Source organism: Westerdykella ornata (assembly GCF_010094085.1).
Source record: "Westerdykella ornata strain CBS 379.55 unplaced genomic scaffold EI97scaffold_11, whole genome shotgun sequence".
Lineage (NCBI taxonomy): Eukaryota > Fungi > Ascomycota > Dothideomycetes > Pleosporales > Sporormiaceae > Westerdykella > Westerdykella ornata.
The window spans coordinates 445,259-462,773 of NW_022986861.1; the positions used below are offsets into that span (position 1 = coordinate 445,259).

The following is a 17,515-nucleotide window of genomic DNA, read 5'->3' on the forward strand; positions in this document are numbered from 1 at the left end:
TGTCGATAGATCTCCGACGCACAGGCCCCCTTCAAAAGCTCCACTTCCAAGCTCCCTCTGGGCCATTTTGCCCGCCGAAATGACGCTGGCCATGAACGCTCATTCCCCACGACCGCGACGACATAGGCATGCTGGCTGGAAGGGAGCTGCAGGATGGACGAGCGTGGGTTGAGAGTCCGTACTTGAGGTCGCTGATTGTATGTGGTTTGTTCTTCTCCGTTTCCTCCTCTTCTGTCTCTTTCGTATAAGTCCGCAATAAAGAGAGATGAGAGCGAAATGACTGGGGAATGGAGAAGAGATGGAAAGAAATGCTTCCCCATTCTCCTTCTTAGGCCATCTCTTCTACCTCCTCTCTCTCTCTTTTCTCATTCGCGTATACCCCTTCACCCATACTCTATCAATCCACTAAGACTCCCAGGCCGGCGGCCTCGCAGGCACAACCGTCGACCTCTCCCTCTTCCCCCTCGACACGCTCAAAACCCGCCTCCAATCCTCCGCCGGCTTCACCGCCTCGGGCGGCTTCACCGGCATCTACCGCGGCGTCGGCTCCGCCCTGATCGGCAGCGCCCCGGGCGCAGCCCTCTTCTTCATCACCTACGACTCCATCAAGCGCGCTCTTCTCCCACCGGCGGCCGCCGACGCGCTGGCAACTACATCAACGACCCTGACCCTGACGGATACCACCATAACAGAAGGCAGGATCGCGTACAATGTCGAGGGAAAGCCGTACACGGAGCACACCCGGGCCGCAGACATGGGCGAGAAGGGCAGAGCGGCCGCCGTGCACATGCTCGCTGCGTCGGCGGGCGAGATCGCCGCCTGCGCTGTCCGCGTCCCCACCGAGGTCGTCAAGCAGCGCGCCCAGGCGATTCAGCATCCTTCGTCCCTGTCTGCGCTCGTGCATATCCTGTCGCACCGCGGAACCCACGGTTACCTGCACGTATGGCGCGAGTTGTATAGGGGCTGGGGCATCACCGTCATGCGCGAGGTGCCCTTCACCGTGATACAGTTCCCGCTCTGGGAGAGCCTCAAGCAGTGGCGGTTACGTTCCACGGGCCGCTTGGGACCGGGCCACGACGTCTCGGGGCTCGAAGGCGGCGTGTTGGGCAGTCTGGCCGGGGCTGTGGCTGCGGGGATCACGACGCCTTTGGATGTGCTGAAGACGCGCATGATGTTGGCGAGGGAGCGGGTGGCCATGTTGACCATGTTGAGGACGATCTTGAGGGAGAGCGGGCCCCAGGCCTTCTTCAAGGGGCTGGGGCCCAGGGTCGGGTGGATCAGTGCCGGCGGCGCGATATTTCTAGGGAGTTATCAGTGGGTGAGCAATGTTTTGGGGGGAGTGGTTGTTTAGGGGCGTGGGACTTCGATCTATATGACCAAGGCGGAATCCAGGAAGAAATGTATGAATAGGGGAAAACGATTGGGAGTGGGAGGTCAAGATAGGGGTTATCTGGTACAGCGCATATAGCATACCTCCAACGAGCATACAATACGTCAATGAATAGACATTCAATGAAGACGGGTATGTCCACTACGAGTCTATACGATGCTGCCCAAAACGGACGCAGATAAGAATAATACTGTCTTTTCCGTCCAACTCACACATCCAACTCCCTCGTCCCTATCATACCTCCACCTACACAACCCCCTTCCCCTCGACAATGCCCCTCGAACTCTGCTGACTGCTCCTCCCCGCCTCCGAACTCGCCTTCTCCGACACCGCTGAACTCCCGGGTGCAGCGACCGCCCCCGGTGCCAGTGTATGCCGGATTTCCTTGCGGCCGTTGGCTTTGTAGCAAAGCACGACGTCGCTACCGCCGCGCCAGACGTGTGCGCGGATGGTCGCCAGGGTCATTGTAGGCGGGATGAGCTATGCTCTCGTCAGCGACCAATCCCCTTTTCTTCCATTTCATCCTATGTAAATGTAGCATGACGACATACCTGTCCCTGGCAATACAATTCCAAATACTCCTCCGGCTTCAACACCTCCTCCCCCTCCTTTTCCTCGGGCGGGGGCTCGATCCTCTCAGCCACGTATGCTAATATCTTCCTCGCGCGAAGCATGCGATTCGCATTGAGGCGGTTATTGCTTGGAGTGGGATTAGCGTCGCGGACGACTCTATCTGAGGGGGTAAAGAGGGGAATGTACCCGTCTGATGAGAGGCTCGGCAGGAGGTTTTGGTAGGGTTCGAGTATGAAGCTGACTTTGACGACCTCCTTGTGGGGGAGTTGGTTCTGGATTGGTCAGTACGGGGTGTGGTTAGGGGAGAAGGAGGGAAGTGGAGGAGACGTACTTTGAGAAGCACGTCTGCTAGCCAGGCGGGAGCAACCTTCTCGATGAGATCGGCTTGGAGGCCGAGAGTGCCGACTTTGCCTTCGAAGAGATCCGCCACGCCGCCCTGATTCGGGCGGTCTTCCTGGATGAGTATGGTCGTTGACTCTGGGGGCTTTAGTACAGGCGTGTCGTTCGGTAGACTAGGCATAATCTGCGAGTTCAGAGTCGTAACACCCATGTTCACCTGGTCCTCGTATATCTGCCGTATCTTCTGGATGGTGCCCAAGAAGCTGTCTTCGTAGGCCTTCTCGTCGGTCTTGTTGGTCGAGTCGCTCTCCTCGGCCTTGTCGTCCGCTGCCGCTGGCTTCGGTGTTTCTGGGGCTGCAACAGGAGAGCCGAATTTCTTCATGTTGAAAGACATGTTGAACTTCTTCGAAAAAAGGGCCTTACCCTTCTTAGTGGCGGGCATCTCTTCGGATGGCGATTGCGGAAGTGTTTCAGGCATTCCTTCGGATGGGAGTTCAGCGCCAGCGGCAGGGGTCGCATTGCTGTAACTCCCACCGACACTGGAGAAGTAGTCGCCCCCGGTATTCGGCTGGCTCTGCTGGGTCTGTGACTTCTCCAATGGTGCCCCTTCTTCCGTAGTCGGCGTCAAGGCATTCACATGTGACGCATTTCCGGAACTGGAAGGGGGAACACCGGGAGTGGCGAGCCCAATTGCCATTCCTGGTGTGACAGGATAGGAGAGATCGTTAGCACGAATGGTAGAAGATGAAGTGGGCCCTGATGTGGCATCTCGCCAGCCCTCCACCGGCGGAGGAGGTATCTGGATGTTCAAAGGAGCATGGCTGCGGTTAGCGGTGCTGCTCTTTCCAGTCAATAACGAATGCCTGAAAGCCTCGTCTCTCTTGATCTCCTCGTCGATAAGGTTGGCGAAGAGATATCTTAGTATCCACTTTCCAAGATTTACTGTAGAGTGTCAGCATAAGACATTATAACGAGACTTTGACAATAACATACTCCTCTGATCGTCGCGGAACTCTATCTTCTGATCAAGCTCCAACTCATCTGCGTACATCTCTGCATCAAAGCAGTAATTTTCCTCAAGTGTGCACGTCAGACTTCCAGTTCGCGTGTCTACAGCGCACCAATGAGCAACACTCTCTCGCGTATTGACTTCAGGGACAACATCTTCGAGATGCCGCTTGCCGAATGATTTAATGGGGACGCACTAACTGTGATTAGCCAGAGTTGATTGAAATCCTGAGTGGCTTACCTGTAGCAGATCCCACATCATGACTTCTCCAGCCGTATCAAGAGTAAGGACTCTTCTCCGATCGTTCAGAAGGTGGTGCTTGATAAGGCCATTTTGCCCCTCAATGGTGAAATCCGGGAGGTCTCGCACAGGGACCACTATGCTGCTATCCGGTGAGATCAATGACTCGGTGGGATTTCGCGCGCTCGTTGCGGAGTACGACGTTGAGGATTCCGGATCGTTCGAGGTAAAAAAGGGGAAAGGGGCAGTGTTGGACATTTGCAGCAAGGCCTTGAAGGGTATCTTTGGTGCGTCTCTGTGTGGCGGTGGGCTTGCTGCAGGAGGTGATGGAAATTTAGATCGTGTAGTACCTACACTGGATCGATGCTGCTTGTACGATTCCGGCATCAGGATTTCGGCCGCCGTCTGCACATCGCTCCACCTGTTGATGGAGGAGCTCTGTGTTGCCGTCCAGAGGTACCCTCCGGAATGGACGACCCTGAAGACTCCTCCATGTTCTTGACAGACGGCTACAGAGATTCCTTCATCCATCTCGGCGCAGTTGCGCACGTCGCTCTTGGCTACTATTCCAGATCGATCTGCCGAGTAGAAGACTGATAACCTTGGATCCTCCGAGTATAAAGACCAGACACTATCGTTGTGCATGGTCAGTGTGTACATGCATCGGCCAGCCGCCACTGACCAAACTTTGACTGTCTGATCCGAGGACGCAGTGAGGATAGTATCTCCATCTCGGGTGATCAGGACGTCGCGAACAATGTCGGTGTGCCCCACGAACTTGGTGATTCGCTTCCCGGTCCTCGGGTCCCATATGCGCACTACGCTCTCGGGGCCGCCGCTAGCGATAATGGAGGGAGTGGCTGCCAGGGCATACACGGAGCCCTTGGCTGACCGTTCATCGTCGCCCGCAGTGATCTCCAGTCTTTCGCCAGCACCATTGAGATCCCATAACTTGATTTTGTGATCCAAACCACCGGAAGCTATCCAACTCTCATGGTGTCCCGGAGACGCCACGCGCTTGACGTAGTCGGTGTGCAGACCAATGGTTTGGGGAGGGATCACGTCCTGGGCAGCCGGTCGCCAGACTTTGACTGTTATATCCGAAGATGCTGAAACAAGCGCAGAGTTGCCTTGGGCGAGTACGATGTCATTGATCCAGTGCGAGTGTGCCTGGACTTGTTGGCGGAACTGGGTAGGTGGCGGTTTCGAATTCGAGGCGATGGAGTCGGCCAAAGGATCGCCTTCTTCGTGACTCTTGCGTGTCAGGTCGAGATGAAGGTCCCACGTGCATACTAAACCGTCTCGTCCTCCTGAGTACCTCTCTGAGTGTCAGCGTGCAGCTTCTGGGTCGATTCGCGGAATGCTCACAGGATGGAGTTTACTGGGTCAACAGCCAAGCCATTGACGCCGAGCCCATGTCCTCCAGCAGATTTGGAAAGGGGCAGGACTAGCGAGAGACAGTGGGGTTAGCATCTGTATCACACAGGTGGTCGGGTAGATGCAGCGAGAAGCAAGGGCGGAAGTGGGTATGTGTATGTACCATAGGATATCCGCTTCCGCGCGTTGCGCCCCATGCCACCTCTCACGAGATACAGACCAGCATGCGGTATTGGGAAGGGGAGCTAAACGAAGTAGATGATAATAAAAAAAAGCAGCCTAAGGCAAAATAAAAGTAGCTATCCGTGTGTTTGTTGTTGTCGGTGGATTGTGGGGAAGCTGAGTGGAGGAGAATAATGACGCTGGGAACGTTTCACCAGTAGTGGCACGGCAGGCGGAGATGACGACCCGAGTGCCCTTGCGCTGGACCCTGACGAGCAGCCGCGAGCCGCGGGAGGCGCTTGCTAGAGTAAGAAACGTTACCAGGAGCGTTGGACGTGCAGCAGCAGCTGGCGAGGGGTGGGCATGGCGGTTAGGTGGAGGAGTTGAGAAATAAATACGAGTTGGTATTTACCTACTAATTGCGTCTGCCCTCCGTCATCCCCTGAGACACCCTAATTGAGGCCGCGCTTGGATTGCCAAACCAGTACATGTACAAGTGCGTCGAATGCGACACGCGACGGCCCGAAGATGTGGGACCCCACATTATATCTTTGTCCTGGACGCCCAGTAGCAGTGGGGGTCAGGTACCAACAAAGCCCCCTCAAAAGTTCCACCGGGCCTGGACCATGGAAGCCCTCGAGTAGTCTACTAGACAGCACGTGGGCATGATCCAAGACTCGGGGTATATTTGCTAGTTAAGGTCCAAAACGCCGTGAGATGAATGCAAGGGCTCATTCTATACCAAGAGAATACAGTCACTCGCTCTTATACAACGTTAGTGTACACCATTGACCGGCTCCTTGAGGCTGCCGAGCTCATCCCTCCGAGCCCGATACAGGTCCTGAGCCTCCCTCTCCCTTCGGCTGACCAGCGCAACCTCGTCGCGGAGCCCTTCCAATCTCCTGCTGATGGCCGACTCCTCGGAATATTGCATGGTCCTCGCCGTGTCGAGCTCCATTCGCGTCTTCTCCAACGCACCGAATGCATCGCGAATCTTCTGCTGAAGAAGGTTGGAACGCTTGATATACCCCCCAAAGTGCAACGCCAGCTTCTTCTCAATCTTGTTGGCCTGCTGTGCCGACTCGACGATCTTGTCTTGCACGCTGTCGAACGCTTCCACCATCAGTTGATGCTCGTCCACCTCATCCTCCTCGTAACCATCAAGGCCGGGAAGCTTCGACGAGCCGTGCAACTGGGTCCACGCAGTGCCAAACTCAGCATGGAATGCCTTCCTCTCCTTCTCACTCGTCGTCGACGTCTCAAGCGCTACCTCCATCCTGGCCGCCTCAAACGCCTCGTCGCTCATGGATGGGAGAGGCTTGACAGTTCCAGTGACCTTGCCACCCCCGAACTTGGCCAGGTCGTGAGCGATAAGGAGTGCCATCTCGGTTTCAATTTCCCTCGTGATCGGATCCGACATTCCCGATGCTCTCTTCAGCATCGCATCCACGTCCACCAGAGATGGCCTTGGAAGAAAACGTTGGACAACTTGGGACTGCCTTGAAAACTCCGCACGCTCCGCTGCCGCCTGGAGCTCTTTCTCCCTCCTATCACGCTCGGCCGCATCTTCCTCGCTCAGCTCAACGGGCTGTTCCTCGGGTCGTTCCTCCGGTTCCTCAAATTCCCACTCCGTCTCCTTGGGCTTTGGCAGCGCAGCGAGCTTGCTCCGCACGTCTCGCCTCATGGCATCCTGGCGGAGTCGAATATCCCGAGGAGTCTGCCCAACAAGTTGCATCCCGTCGCTTTCATTCAAATGCAACGTGTCACGGGGAGTCCGGAAGGGAGTGGCACCCGGGCCTTGTCGCAGTGGAGTTGCGCCAACTCCACCGTTGGCTTGCCGGAAAGGAGTAGCCAAGGGATTCGGGGTGACAATCGGGTGCCTTGGACCCTTCCCAGGCAATGTGGACGGTGTCCGGTCCTCAACAAGATCCGGGTTATCTCCTCCAAGCAGTGCGGATTGTGTTTCGGTTCTCAATCGCGCGTTGCGAACCTCATTTGCAATCACATCGTCCTCCTTGGGCGCCATCGGCGTGCGGATTGGTGTACTCTGCACTAGGCCCGTATAGCTCCCCACCAGTCCTTGTGTGGCTGCATTGTCATTACTCGTTCCTGTTATCGCCCGCTCTCCAGCCATGCCCATCTTGACAATATCTTCTAGCTCCGCTTCTCCTACTTGTGGAGCAGGGAGATTGAGCGGGCGTCGCTTGCTGCTCTGTTCGGCTTCGCGGATTCTCTGCATCTGCGCGACCTTCGCATAGGAAGCTGCAAGCCCACCTGATCCCTTCTCATTCTTCTTCCTCTTGTTATCCCCACCCTCAGCCTGCGCTTCCGCCTTGCGCTTGTTCGCGAGTTGTTGCTTCCGTGGATCAAATGCTTCCCGCTGGCGCTCGTTTCGCTCCAGTTCCTCCGTGGTATCGAAAAACCCCGCAGGAACGTGCTTTTCAAGAGGAACGTCCGCATTGTAATCAATGTGATTGCCTTTCTTTGGTGTGATCCGGATGTTTATGCCCGCAGCCTTGAGCTCGCGGCGTTTCTGTAATTGAGCCAGCCTCCGGGACTCTTCCAACTGCCGTTCTCGTGCTTTCCGCTTCGCCTTCTTCCCGCTTACATTGGCTAATCGTGCACGCCTACTCACAGTCAATACAGACGCTCATCCACGCAGCACCTTGCACACTTACGCTTCTGACAGCATTTCCTTATCTTCCTCATCCATATCGATCGCATCCGGCCGAGCAGGCCTGCTTTCCGCATAGGCGTCAACTTCGCCGGGTCGCAAACGACGAACATCTTCCGCTGTTGGTGCGGCCGACTCTCCGCCCGCAGGCCCAGCAAGACCGAGTTCACCGCTCTCCCTCGCTTCCTGCTCGTCCAAAAGCTTTTGATATCGCTCCAAGCATTGTGTAGCGGTCCGTCCGACAATAGGAGCGATGGTGCGCCACTGCGTCGGAAGCAGTTTTGCCATGGTGAGAAGCTTCTCATCATCCTCCCTGGACCACTCCGTCTTCTTGATAGCTGGATCTAGCCATTCGTTCCATCGAGCTTTGCATTGTTTTGCAGTCTATGAGTAAACGTCAGTTCAACTCTTTCGGAGCCTTAGGAGCCGCATACCTTCTTGGCCAGGAGGGAGGCGCATCGCGCCCACTGGTTGAGGCCATACTTGGAGATGGCCGCCTTTAGGACCTCGTCCTCCACGTTCGACCATTGCCCGACCTTTGTGACAACCATGCTGAGCTGCGAAAGTGGTGTGGCGCCTTTGGCAAAGCGAAACCGCGTGGAGTCGCGTGGAGTGGATGTTCACGGAGGTAGTTAGGCTAGACGACTTCCGCTCGTCTTGGCATCTGCGCTTAGGTAATCGCGAAATGGACTGACGTAATGAAGGTTCACATCTATCACTCCTTATTCGCATCGCTCGGTCTCCATTCCTGATAGAATTTCACAAAATCTCTGCTATCAATCTCTATTACCCCAATTTTCCGCTACTTCACGTGGACGCTGTTTCAAATTTGAATCCATCAACTGTCATCATGTCCCAACGAGTGCATCTCCTACGCCAAGTCTCCTTTACAACACACCCAGCTATGAGATGGATATGCTCTTCGTTTGTACAGAAACGACAAGTATCCAGTGGACCCGTTTCGTCTTCAAAACCCTCAGATCCTCAGCCAACTGTATGCCTCTGTCCAGTCCAGTTCGAAATTGGTCAGTTTTTCCACTAACGGCGGCCTTCAGACAAACTCCTCGAGACCGTCAGACGATGCACAACCGGCAAAGAAAAAGAAGACCCAAGCCGAGCTAGATAAAGAGCTGGAATCAAAGATGCAAGATCTTTCAGGTGACGGGGGAGCATCAGGCGTGGAATATGAGGATGGGCAGCCGGTCGCTATGAAGAGGAGCTTGCGGAACAACATGTTCCGCTACATCTAAGTATATCACTGCATTTTCTCAAAGCCTCTATTATCACAGGTGCAGACAGCATTGTAACTTAACGTGGCGTTGCTGCGAGGGCGTTTGCACGGGGGGTTGGAGTCAACCATGATACAGTTCAGCGTGTGCGTAGGTGGTCTTTCACTGCCAGGCAGGCAGACTCTCGTTCGCGACTTTCACTACCTCCGCACGTGGATTCAATCTGCTCGTCTCCAGTGACGCCTTGCAAACGCTGTTTGTTTATCTTCTCGCGCGGTCCAGGCTACAATCTTCTTCCCTCCTTTTCCCTTACAACCCACCTCCGCAGCCAGCCCAGCTACAGCGACGCGTTCCTCCGTCAATTCTCCTGTCTTATCTTTTCTTTTGTTGGTTTCAGGTCATGGGTTCAAGGACGAGCCCTCCATCCGACGACCCAGCTCTGGCCATCGAGCAGGACGATGAGCTGCCTAATGCGACCGAGGAAGAGGCTAGACAGCATGTCGAGGAGCTGCGGATTGCGCTCGTCGAACTTGTAGCTTCGATGAACATCAACGGACCGCCTAATGCGAGCGAGCCAGCTACAGCTACAGAGCACGTCGACGCTCCGCTTGACGCGGACGAGGGAGCTACTACTGGACAACATGTGGACGCGTCTTCGAATGCAACTGAACCAGCTTCAATCACAGAGCACGTCAACGGTCTGCTTGGTGCGGACGGGCCAGCTGTAACAACGCAGCAGGTCGACCCGCCGTCTAATACGACTGAGCCGGCGATAGTCACGCAGTACGTCTACGCCCGGGATGATGACAGAAATGACAGTGAGACACCCACGAGCGCTGGTAACAGCGTTCCTGGATTGTCTGCAGAGCTTATGGCCTTCATCACCCGGATCGCAGATGCCATGGCTAAGAGGGTGGTCGACGAGCTGCGCATGCATGAGTTCAGGTTGCGCCAGGCCGTTGAGCCGGTCCCCCAATCTTTTCCTGGAACCCGGGAGGCCCTTCAACAGTGGATCCTGGACCGTGAGCGTAGGCTCGACGAGCTGCTTGACGATATCCTGGAAGAGAAGAAGCTCTGCAGTCTCGGTATTGATCGGTGCATTGCCGTCAGCATTGGCCCTCACGACGGTAAGTACAATAGCAGCATCTACGTTGTGAATGCAATCTCACTGAACCAGGAGTCCGTACCTTTGATCCTCGTCCGGTGGAGGTGCCTAAGACAACCCTCCCCTCATCCCCTACACTGACGACCGCCGCCCAGCCCCCGAACCCCATGGGACTGGAATCCCTCTCCGCACCTCCCCCCGACTCCCGCCTCGTCATCCCCGGCAAGATGGTCCAGAAAATGGCCGTCCGCAGTGCCTTCGAGCCATCCAGGCAATTCACGAGCGCGCTCCTCGATGAATTCCAATACACCTTGTATCGTGATCTGGTCCTCGCAGGCGATCACGTCTACCGAACGTTCGTTCGGGAGAGGAGGCTGCACTGCAACAGGCACGGTGTTCCCGCCTGGAACCCGGTCTGCGTCTTCAAGGTCGCGGAGGAGGACTACGAGTGGGTCCCAGAGAGAAACAAGAAGTTCCTCATCCGGATGGAGTGGGACTGCAAGGTGTGTCGAGGCCACCACGGGCTTATTGTGACGGAGTGATGGGGTCTGGGGAAGCCGAAGAGTAGGTTCGCGAGTCGGATCTGGCGTTCTGGAGGAGTTGTGAGAGAGAAGGCTGGTGGAATCCAAGTATCTCTGGTTATGGGCTAAGGGGACTGAATTGGGACATTTCGGCAGGGTGTATAATATTAAGGCAATAGGCAAATACACAATAGACTCTACGCCAAATTCAGCAATTGTTCAGGTAACAGGAAAACCGCTATCCTTCCTCTTGCCACTATTTAAAGGTCTACGCTTGTTACGGGAAGATGAAGCATAGTAAAAAGAGTCTGTAGACTCTGTTTCTTTACCTGCCGAGGATACAGTTAGTAGAGCGGCTTCTATACAAACTACCTGTACCTTGGCTTTATTAGACTTACAAGACATAAGGGGCTCTAATTCTGTATAGCTATAGGCTTATTACTACTGCATGGGAGATATTTGCCCGAAGCTTTAGCAGTGATATTGTCTATCGACCTAGCACTACGTATACTCTAAAGACAATCGACAATTACAGTAACCGCCTTCCTACGAGCAGTAATCTAACATATGCGTTAGAAGAGTAAGTCTCCCACCTCTAAAATCTACAGCTTGATTCCTCGTACGAGAATCGAATGTGGTAGAAAGCCTTTCCAGGGACTCTGTTCTAATATGTTTATCCTAAACACTTTCATTCAATAGGTCGACCTATCGTAAACTCTATAAACACTCCACTAGTAGTTTGCTGTCGCACTTACAGACAAGCAGCAAAGTGTAACCACTGTGAACCCGCTTGCTAAGAGCTCCAAAACTACAGTATTGCCTTTACGATCGTCCTTCTCACATATAGACAGTGCATATTCCCCAATTAGTTTTGCGTACTGAACATGAACGTCTTGAACACCCACTAGGTACATCTTCACCAACCCCCCTCCACCATCCTATTACCCCTTTGGAAAACACAAGTGGACTGAAGATATGAAGATACTCAAATGCAGCCAAGAGAAAGAAACCTAAATTCTCATATTACATAACCCAAGAGCTAAAACAAGAGACTAATCTGGTATCAAGTCACCGATCCCTCACACCCCCTTGGCCTCAAACAAATGCCCCTTCCTACTCAACACGGTCCCCAACCCCTTATGTACCTCCGCCTGAAACGGCTCAAACGGCACCCTCTCCCCATCGATCGAAATATACCCATCCTTTTGATTCTTCGGGATGATCCTATACGCAGAAACCTTCTGATAGTCCACCTGGGGAAGGTCAAACAACTTGTTGTCCGCAACAGCGAGCATGCACGCTATGTTAGCGCGCCGGTCGATGTCGGCGCGGACGCGGATGAGATCGAGGCAGCCGTCGGAGGGGAGGGCGGCCGGGAAGAAGTTGGCATCGGGGGACATGTAGGCCATTTTCCCGGCGTAGAAGTTGCCCAGTTGGTCGTGCGGAACGAGGGTCCACGAGTCGGGGAGGGGGTCGTTGACGGTGCCGTATTTCAAGTCGGGAAGACCCGCATCTGCTGCTTGAAGCGGTTGTTTCTTCGGAGTACGAGGCGGATTTGCGGCTGCAGCCCGGTAGGCGTTGCGGATTTCCTCCTTGGTGGCATATTCGACCTTGACGGCGATGTCGGCGGGATAGCTTGTCTTGCGAAGAAAACGGACGAGGAAGCCCCAAGTAAAGCGCGCACTGCCCATCCATCGGAGGTGTTCTGTAGCCAGATCCGTCTCCGCTACGATGCCCACTGATTGCGACAAGAAGGAGAGCATGCGCCTGTCTCCTTGAGTAACGGACACCAGATCCTCTGGCGTGCGATGGCCCTTGACGACGGCCAGAGCTGCCAGACTAGGACTATCCGTGCCGTTGAGGTTCAAACTCATCGCGTTGCCAGATCCGCAAGGCAGTTGTGCCAGCGCGATCTTCTCCAGCGCCTTAGCCGCGTCCTGTCTCTTGCCCAAACCATTCCACACTTCGTGGGGTATCCCGTCGCCAGAGCAGCAGGCGACCACGTCATACTTGTCAATATCCAGCTTCTGCGCTATTTCCACCCCATGCCCGCGGTACTGTGTCTTCTCTACGTCCAGCTCGCATCGAGCAGCCGCCAGAATAGGCGCAATGTGTGTGTTGTACAGCTTCAGGGCCGAGCCTTGACCTCCGAAAGGGTTGATCAGCACTTTGATGCGCTTTTGCCGTTGGGAGGATCCATATGCGCGGGACAACAGCTTCTCTATCCACGCAGGTACGTCTGCGCTGTCGGCTTTGTCAAGTCGATAGCTTATGGTGCCAGGACGAACGACTTTTTTCGAAACGGGATGCGCGTACTGGATCGTGATTTCTCCATCTTCGGACTGGGCGGCCCAAAGCACATTATAGAAGGGTATCGAACGTGTAGTCTTCGGTTCTGCAGTATCGTTAGTGGAGGATTATCGATTATATGGGTGGGTGATATGAACTGCTAGGGAAGCTGAAGCCACAGCATACTGTCCCTTGACTCTGCTGCAGTGCCTCGTCTATACTTGATTAATGTTCGGTCTACAGGCTCAATTCGAAAGAACGCACCCAGAACCACCAACGAATCAGTCCCAAGTGTCAGCGACGCATTTCGCCCTATAGCAAGCCTGTCCGGAACGCTGATGGTGGATTGCGCGGCTTTCAGCAGCGGGCCAGCGCTGTCTGAAGAAGGGTCTTGAAAGGGATCTTCGTGCGCAGAACCCGTCATGGTAAATGAATCCTGAACGAGTGCGTCTGCATCTCTGCTTATGCAGTGCAGTGCAAAGGGAGAATATGAGGTGAGATTTATAGGAAAGCTACTCCTCTGCGGACGCTCGGAACACCTGTCGTACGTGAGAAAAGGAAGTAGATAGTGGTAGGGCGGGGCAACTCCAGCCGAGGGAAAAGTGGCTAACCCGACCAGGCTTAGTGGCATTCATGATGAGAAGAATAGTGCCCGTGTGCACCAAAGTTATCCTCGTTGTCCATCAACATTAGGGAAGTTTCGTGTCTTGGAGAGATGCTGCATGCTAAAGTATCGAACGAACATAACCCGCCATGGCTGCCGTGTCTTATCACTACCCCATTCCGTTACTCTGCAACCGACGTTCCTCATGAATCCCCCGGCCTCTAACGGCTTTTGTTGGCCAGGCACGCACCAGCATGCATACTCTCCACAACACCCAAGCCAACCAACCGTCGGGTGGGTGGGCAGCCAAGTCGCAGCTTGCTGCTGAAGACAGAACCTAACGCTGGTATTCTTATCGAATCAATATCGACTACGATCCGCCAACCTTGTTCAAGCCTTTGAGAGAGCCTAAGCTCAAAGCCAGACCTTGTGAGCGACTGCGAATGCGCACAAATCCTGTGATAGGACCGTTTTCTCCCTCTTTTTCGATGCTCAAGTTGGCAAGCGCATCCTCGCCTGCACGAACGTCAGCAAAATTGAATGATAGAGATGAAGGTGGCTTACCAAACACGCTCCTGGCGTACAAATTGGCTGAAAGGAATTGGCAGTCTCCTTTCATAGACGCCTCCGGGGTTAGACAGCTCATATTGGTGCATGCCATCAGCTGTTTCAGGAACTCGCGCAATGACTTGGCCTTGGAGTTGATGTTGACCTTATTTTCCCACTCAAACTCTGTCCACATGGTGCGGAACTGCGTCTCAGTGCAATGAGCTGGCTTGATATAGTCCATGATGTCCACATGCACGTCATTCAGGATGACGACGTTGGAATCAACGCCCTTTTCGCCCTCATAAATGACGTTGCCGAAAATGACACCCGTGTCCGTTGATGAAACTGTGACGGTTGAGCACTAGTTGGGAAAGGAGGTTGTTATGCTTACCTTTGATGGTGGCTTGCAGGTTGATGAAGTCGTGAGGACCCACGTTCTGCGTAGGAGGCCGCTCAACAACCTTGAGATCACCAAGCGTAGCAAACTCAACTGTGAGGTTTTGCAGGGTTTCGGTTGTCTGATTGACAAGCAAAACATCCAAGACGATGTCGAATTGATGGACCTGAATTGTCAGTGGCGTGTCAAACATACTGGCATACTGGTCTTGAACTTACCTTGACATAAGCTTCCGCATAAACGGGATCGGAGAAACCAGTGAGCTGTACAACCCTGCTCAACTTTGAGGTGAGATCTTCGGTGGCAGTATCGCCGCCCATCGCTCTCTCCAGATCTTGCTCAATTTCATCAGCCCCATCCAGATCTTTCTTCTTGAGCTGTCGGATAGAGAACGCATCATCTACGTTTATCGCCGACTTCGCTTTCTCCACCGCCTCTTTTGCGGCACGCTTCTTTTCCTCAGTCTGCACCATAGTCCTGAAGGACTTCCGTGTATCCTCGAGGAACACCGTCTCGAGCTCCTTCCTCTGCGGAAACTCAGAGAGAGATCTCACACATGACATAATTCGATCGATGGAATCCTCATCTATCTGAGTCTTGACAAACTGTGATTGGCCGACGCGGATGATGGAGATCATGATGAGCATGGCTTCCGCGCGAAGAGCGTTAGTGCGTGCTGTGTCCTTGGAGATCTCCGAATGTCGCATGACGAGTTTGGTGAGCGTGCTTGACAGAACAGTAGCAAGATAGTAGTCCCCATCGAGGATGAGTTGGCGCAGAGGAGGCTTTTGCGAGTTCTTAACTGCGTCCAATTTCGCCTTATCCGCCGCTGAGGAAGTGAATGCGCTTTCGGTAGCGTAAGTGCCGTCAGCGAGAACTTTGCGAGAGCCTGAAGGAGCTGATGATTTGGTGTGGCCGTTAACCTGATCTTCGGGTTCTTTTCCTTCAGAAGCCTCATCCAGTAGCCGTTGTTCTGAAGCAAGGATAGGAATCTCGCCAAGAGAGGAGCGAATACCCTTCCAAGCATCGCGAATATCTTTCGCTTCCAGTGAGAACTCTCCAATGATCCACAGGACTCCACGATAGACCTTGCCGGCGCGGACTTCGCCTAGTGTCGTGATCAGACGTTCCACAATCGATGGCCGCAGATCCGGGAAACGTTCGACGACCTCCTTCACAAAGGCGATGACATCCACAGCAGAGGCGTTGCTGCTCGCGTCGGAGATGAAGTCCATGAGCGAGCCAACAACGCTGGCAGCAACTTCTGGAAACTTGATGGCCGACTGATGAATAGAGGAGATCAGCAGGGATCGATATTCTGTGTTCTTCTCATACTGCTCGTCGACCGTCTTCATAAGCTCCTTCTTCAGAAGCAGGACTACCTCTTCCACATTCCTGCTTGTCACCATTTGAAGAGCGATGTTGAGCGCTTTCTTCCGTACATCCAGGTCGGTGCTCGAGAGGACACGGAGGACCTCCATGGTCAAGTCGTCCAGTACGCCCTCATTCTTTTCTCTCAGTTGGTCAACCCGTTCAAGCACGATCAGCTTGACGTTGTTGTCTGGTTCTTTGATTGCCAAGTCGATGAATTTACCGGCGGCAGCTTTAACAGCTACTGGGTTGTGAGTGAGTGTGGTGAGGGCGTGGGCTGCTTCGTAGATGACGGTCGAAACACTGGACTCGAGAAGGTCAAAGATCAACCGTAGGTATCGCGCTTTGTTTTGTGGGTTGATAGCAGCGTCCCGGCGTATGAACTCCAATTCGGCCAGAAGTACAAGCTCATCGTGATTCGGTATTGAGTCGAAAACTCCACTCAGATATTCAAGCGCCTTTTCATGGCTAATGGACGCAAGTGCCACGAAAGCGTTGCGTTTGCAAGTAGAATCATTCTCTTCGTCCAGAAATGTGAGCAACAGGTCGGGAGCATCTGGCAGCAATTCAGGCAGGTGAGTGTATATCGAGGCGATCGCGAACGTGGCATTCTTGCGGACATAGGCATGTCTATGGGTAAGACATTGGCGAGCGGGTTCTTAGGAACGAATCAGCGCAAGTTTGGCGAAATATGAACATTTAGAGAGGGACGTACGTAGAAGCGGTTCTACCAACTCTGCATCCCGCAGCTTGCAACTGGAATGTGTGTTAGAGCGAGAACGCAACACTCGATGTGCGAGGAATTCCTACAGAAAACGCAGTGTATTTCCTCTGACATATTCGTTGGGAGCTTGCAGATCGAAACGGATGGCATTGCTTTGAACGAATTAGCTGTTTTCCAAGTCGTCGACTTGAAGGCAATACGCACCACACCAATATCCATTCCTGGCGAAGCTTCCCTTGAGAGTCGTGCTTCGGACATACCTCCAGAAACAAATACATGAGCTTCTTCAAAGGCTTGGACTTGCTAGGCATAACAAATCGTATTATGTGCATCAAGAGGCCCGTCTGAGGGTCGCCGTTCAGCATTATGGAGAGGATCTTCTTCTGCGGTGATTGTCAGAGCATGTTCGATTCGGACCCCGCGGGGTAATGAAATGGTCGTAGCGCACCATGGTCTCAATCTTGGACTCATCGGTGCCCTTCTCAAGCGCCTGTTTAAGCTCATTCTGAGACGGGATATCGGCCGTGTTGTCCTGATGGACCTACTCATCCAGGTGGTCAGCTTCTTGAAGCTCCCAATAACGCCAGGTGGTGTTTACCAGGCTGTATGAGTTCTCCAGGAAGGTCGCCATATTGCACGCTTCGCTCAGCGGTGCTGGCGTCTAGATCTCCCCTAGATCTTTATCGAAATGCCTCGTAGGTCCAACGATCGGCCGCCGTCGTCAATTCCCGTCGAGAGGAGAGGTACGCGGGCCGACTCGTCTGGATTTCTATTGAGGGAGCCCCTTGGGTTGCAGTGGGCTAGTGGCGTGGAATTGGTGGGAGCTGGGCGTGTGGAAGCTGGCCGGCGGAGAGGAGAAAGGTACATGCGCAGTGTCACAGTCTCGGCGAGCAACTGCGTGCTGAACTCCAGTCAAGCATCATCAGGGTCAACCGTGTCAGGTCGAGAAAGTGGTCCTGGCC

At 54.0% G+C, this 17,515-nt stretch overlaps 8 protein-coding genes across 8 annotated transcripts; 3 read left to right on the forward strand and 5 right to left on the reverse strand.

Moving 5' to 3' along the window:
* Positions 1 to 75: 75 nt before the first annotated feature.
* Positions 76 to 1,507, forward strand: EI97DRAFT_433593 (mitochondrial carrier). Its single transcript, XM_033798426.1, has 2 exons — positions 76 to 197; positions 419 to 1,507. The coding sequence occupies exons 1-2, from the start codon at positions 129 to 131 to the stop codon at positions 1,349 to 1,351; spliced, it is 1,002 nt and encodes a 333-aa protein (XP_033653727.1). The 5' UTR covers positions 76 to 128; the 3' UTR covers positions 1,352 to 1,507.
* A 407-nt stretch (positions 1,508 to 1,914) lies between these two features.
* EI97DRAFT_378120 (WD repeat protein-like protein) lies at positions 1,915 to 5,125 on the reverse strand (the record flags this gene model as incomplete). Its single annotated transcript, XM_033795647.1, has 6 exons — positions 1,915 to 2,235; positions 2,295 to 3,244; positions 3,296 to 3,506; positions 3,552 to 4,869; positions 4,920 to 4,998; positions 5,092 to 5,125. 6 exons carry the CDS (start codon positions 5,123 to 5,125, stop codon positions 1,915 to 1,917), a joined length of 2,913 nt encoding a protein of 970 aa, XP_033653728.1.
* A 740-nt stretch (positions 5,126 to 5,865) lies between these two features.
* On the reverse strand, positions 5,866 to 8,315 carry EI97DRAFT_377749 (uncharacterized protein; the record flags this gene model as incomplete). The annotated part of the gene is made up of 3 exons (XM_033795626.1): positions 5,866 to 7,717; positions 7,769 to 8,148; positions 8,199 to 8,315. 3 exons carry the CDS (start codon positions 8,313 to 8,315, stop codon positions 5,866 to 5,868), a joined length of 2,349 nt encoding a protein of 782 aa, XP_033653729.1.
* A 501-nt stretch (positions 8,316 to 8,816) lies between these two features.
* On the forward strand, positions 8,817 to 9,014 carry EI97DRAFT_378048 (uncharacterized protein; the record flags this gene model as incomplete). The annotated part of the gene is made up of 1 exon (XM_033795645.1): positions 8,817 to 9,014. A coding segment is annotated over one exon (198 nt), but the record flags the coding sequence as incomplete, so codon positions are not given.
* Positions 9,015 to 9,122: 108 nt separating this feature from the next.
* Positions 9,123 to 10,640, forward strand: EI97DRAFT_442673 (uncharacterized protein; the record flags this gene model as incomplete). Its single annotated transcript, XM_033799770.1, has 3 exons — positions 9,123 to 9,143; positions 9,391 to 10,120; positions 10,171 to 10,640. The coding sequence occupies 3 exons, from the start codon at positions 9,123 to 9,125 to the stop codon at positions 10,638 to 10,640; spliced, it is 1,221 nt and encodes a 406-aa protein (XP_033653731.1).
* A 650-nt stretch (positions 10,641 to 11,290) lies between these two features.
* Positions 11,291 to 11,615, reverse strand: EI97DRAFT_51967 (uncharacterized protein). Its single transcript, XM_033802873.1, has one exon. The coding sequence runs from the start codon at positions 11,531 to 11,533 to the stop codon at positions 11,351 to 11,353; it is 183 nt and encodes a 60-aa protein (XP_033653732.1). The 5' UTR covers positions 11,534 to 11,615; the 3' UTR covers positions 11,291 to 11,350.
* Positions 11,384 to 13,011, reverse strand: EI97DRAFT_433598 (sphingoid long chain base kinase-like protein). Its single transcript, XM_033798427.1, has 2 exons — positions 12,923 to 13,011; positions 11,384 to 12,887 (listed from the first exon to the last, which is right to left on the reverse strand). Exons 1-2 carry the CDS (start codon positions 12,979 to 12,981, stop codon positions 11,699 to 11,701), a joined length of 1,248 nt encoding a protein of 415 aa, XP_033653733.1. The 5' UTR covers positions 12,982 to 13,011; the 3' UTR covers positions 11,384 to 11,698.
* Positions 13,012 to 13,601: 590 nt separating this feature from the next.
* EI97DRAFT_433600 (coatomer subunit beta) lies at positions 13,602 to 17,486 on the reverse strand. The gene is made up of 9 exons (XM_033798428.1): positions 17,152 to 17,486; positions 17,002 to 17,094; positions 16,758 to 16,936; positions 16,640 to 16,705; positions 16,545 to 16,585; positions 14,677 to 16,487; positions 14,453 to 14,624; positions 14,077 to 14,406; positions 13,602 to 14,028 (listed from the first exon to the last, which is right to left on the reverse strand). Exons 1-9 carry the CDS (start codon positions 17,182 to 17,184, stop codon positions 13,883 to 13,885), a joined length of 2,871 nt encoding a protein of 956 aa, XP_033653734.1. The 5' UTR covers positions 17,185 to 17,486; the 3' UTR covers positions 13,602 to 13,882.
* Between the last annotated feature and the right edge of the window lie 29 nt (positions 17,487 to 17,515).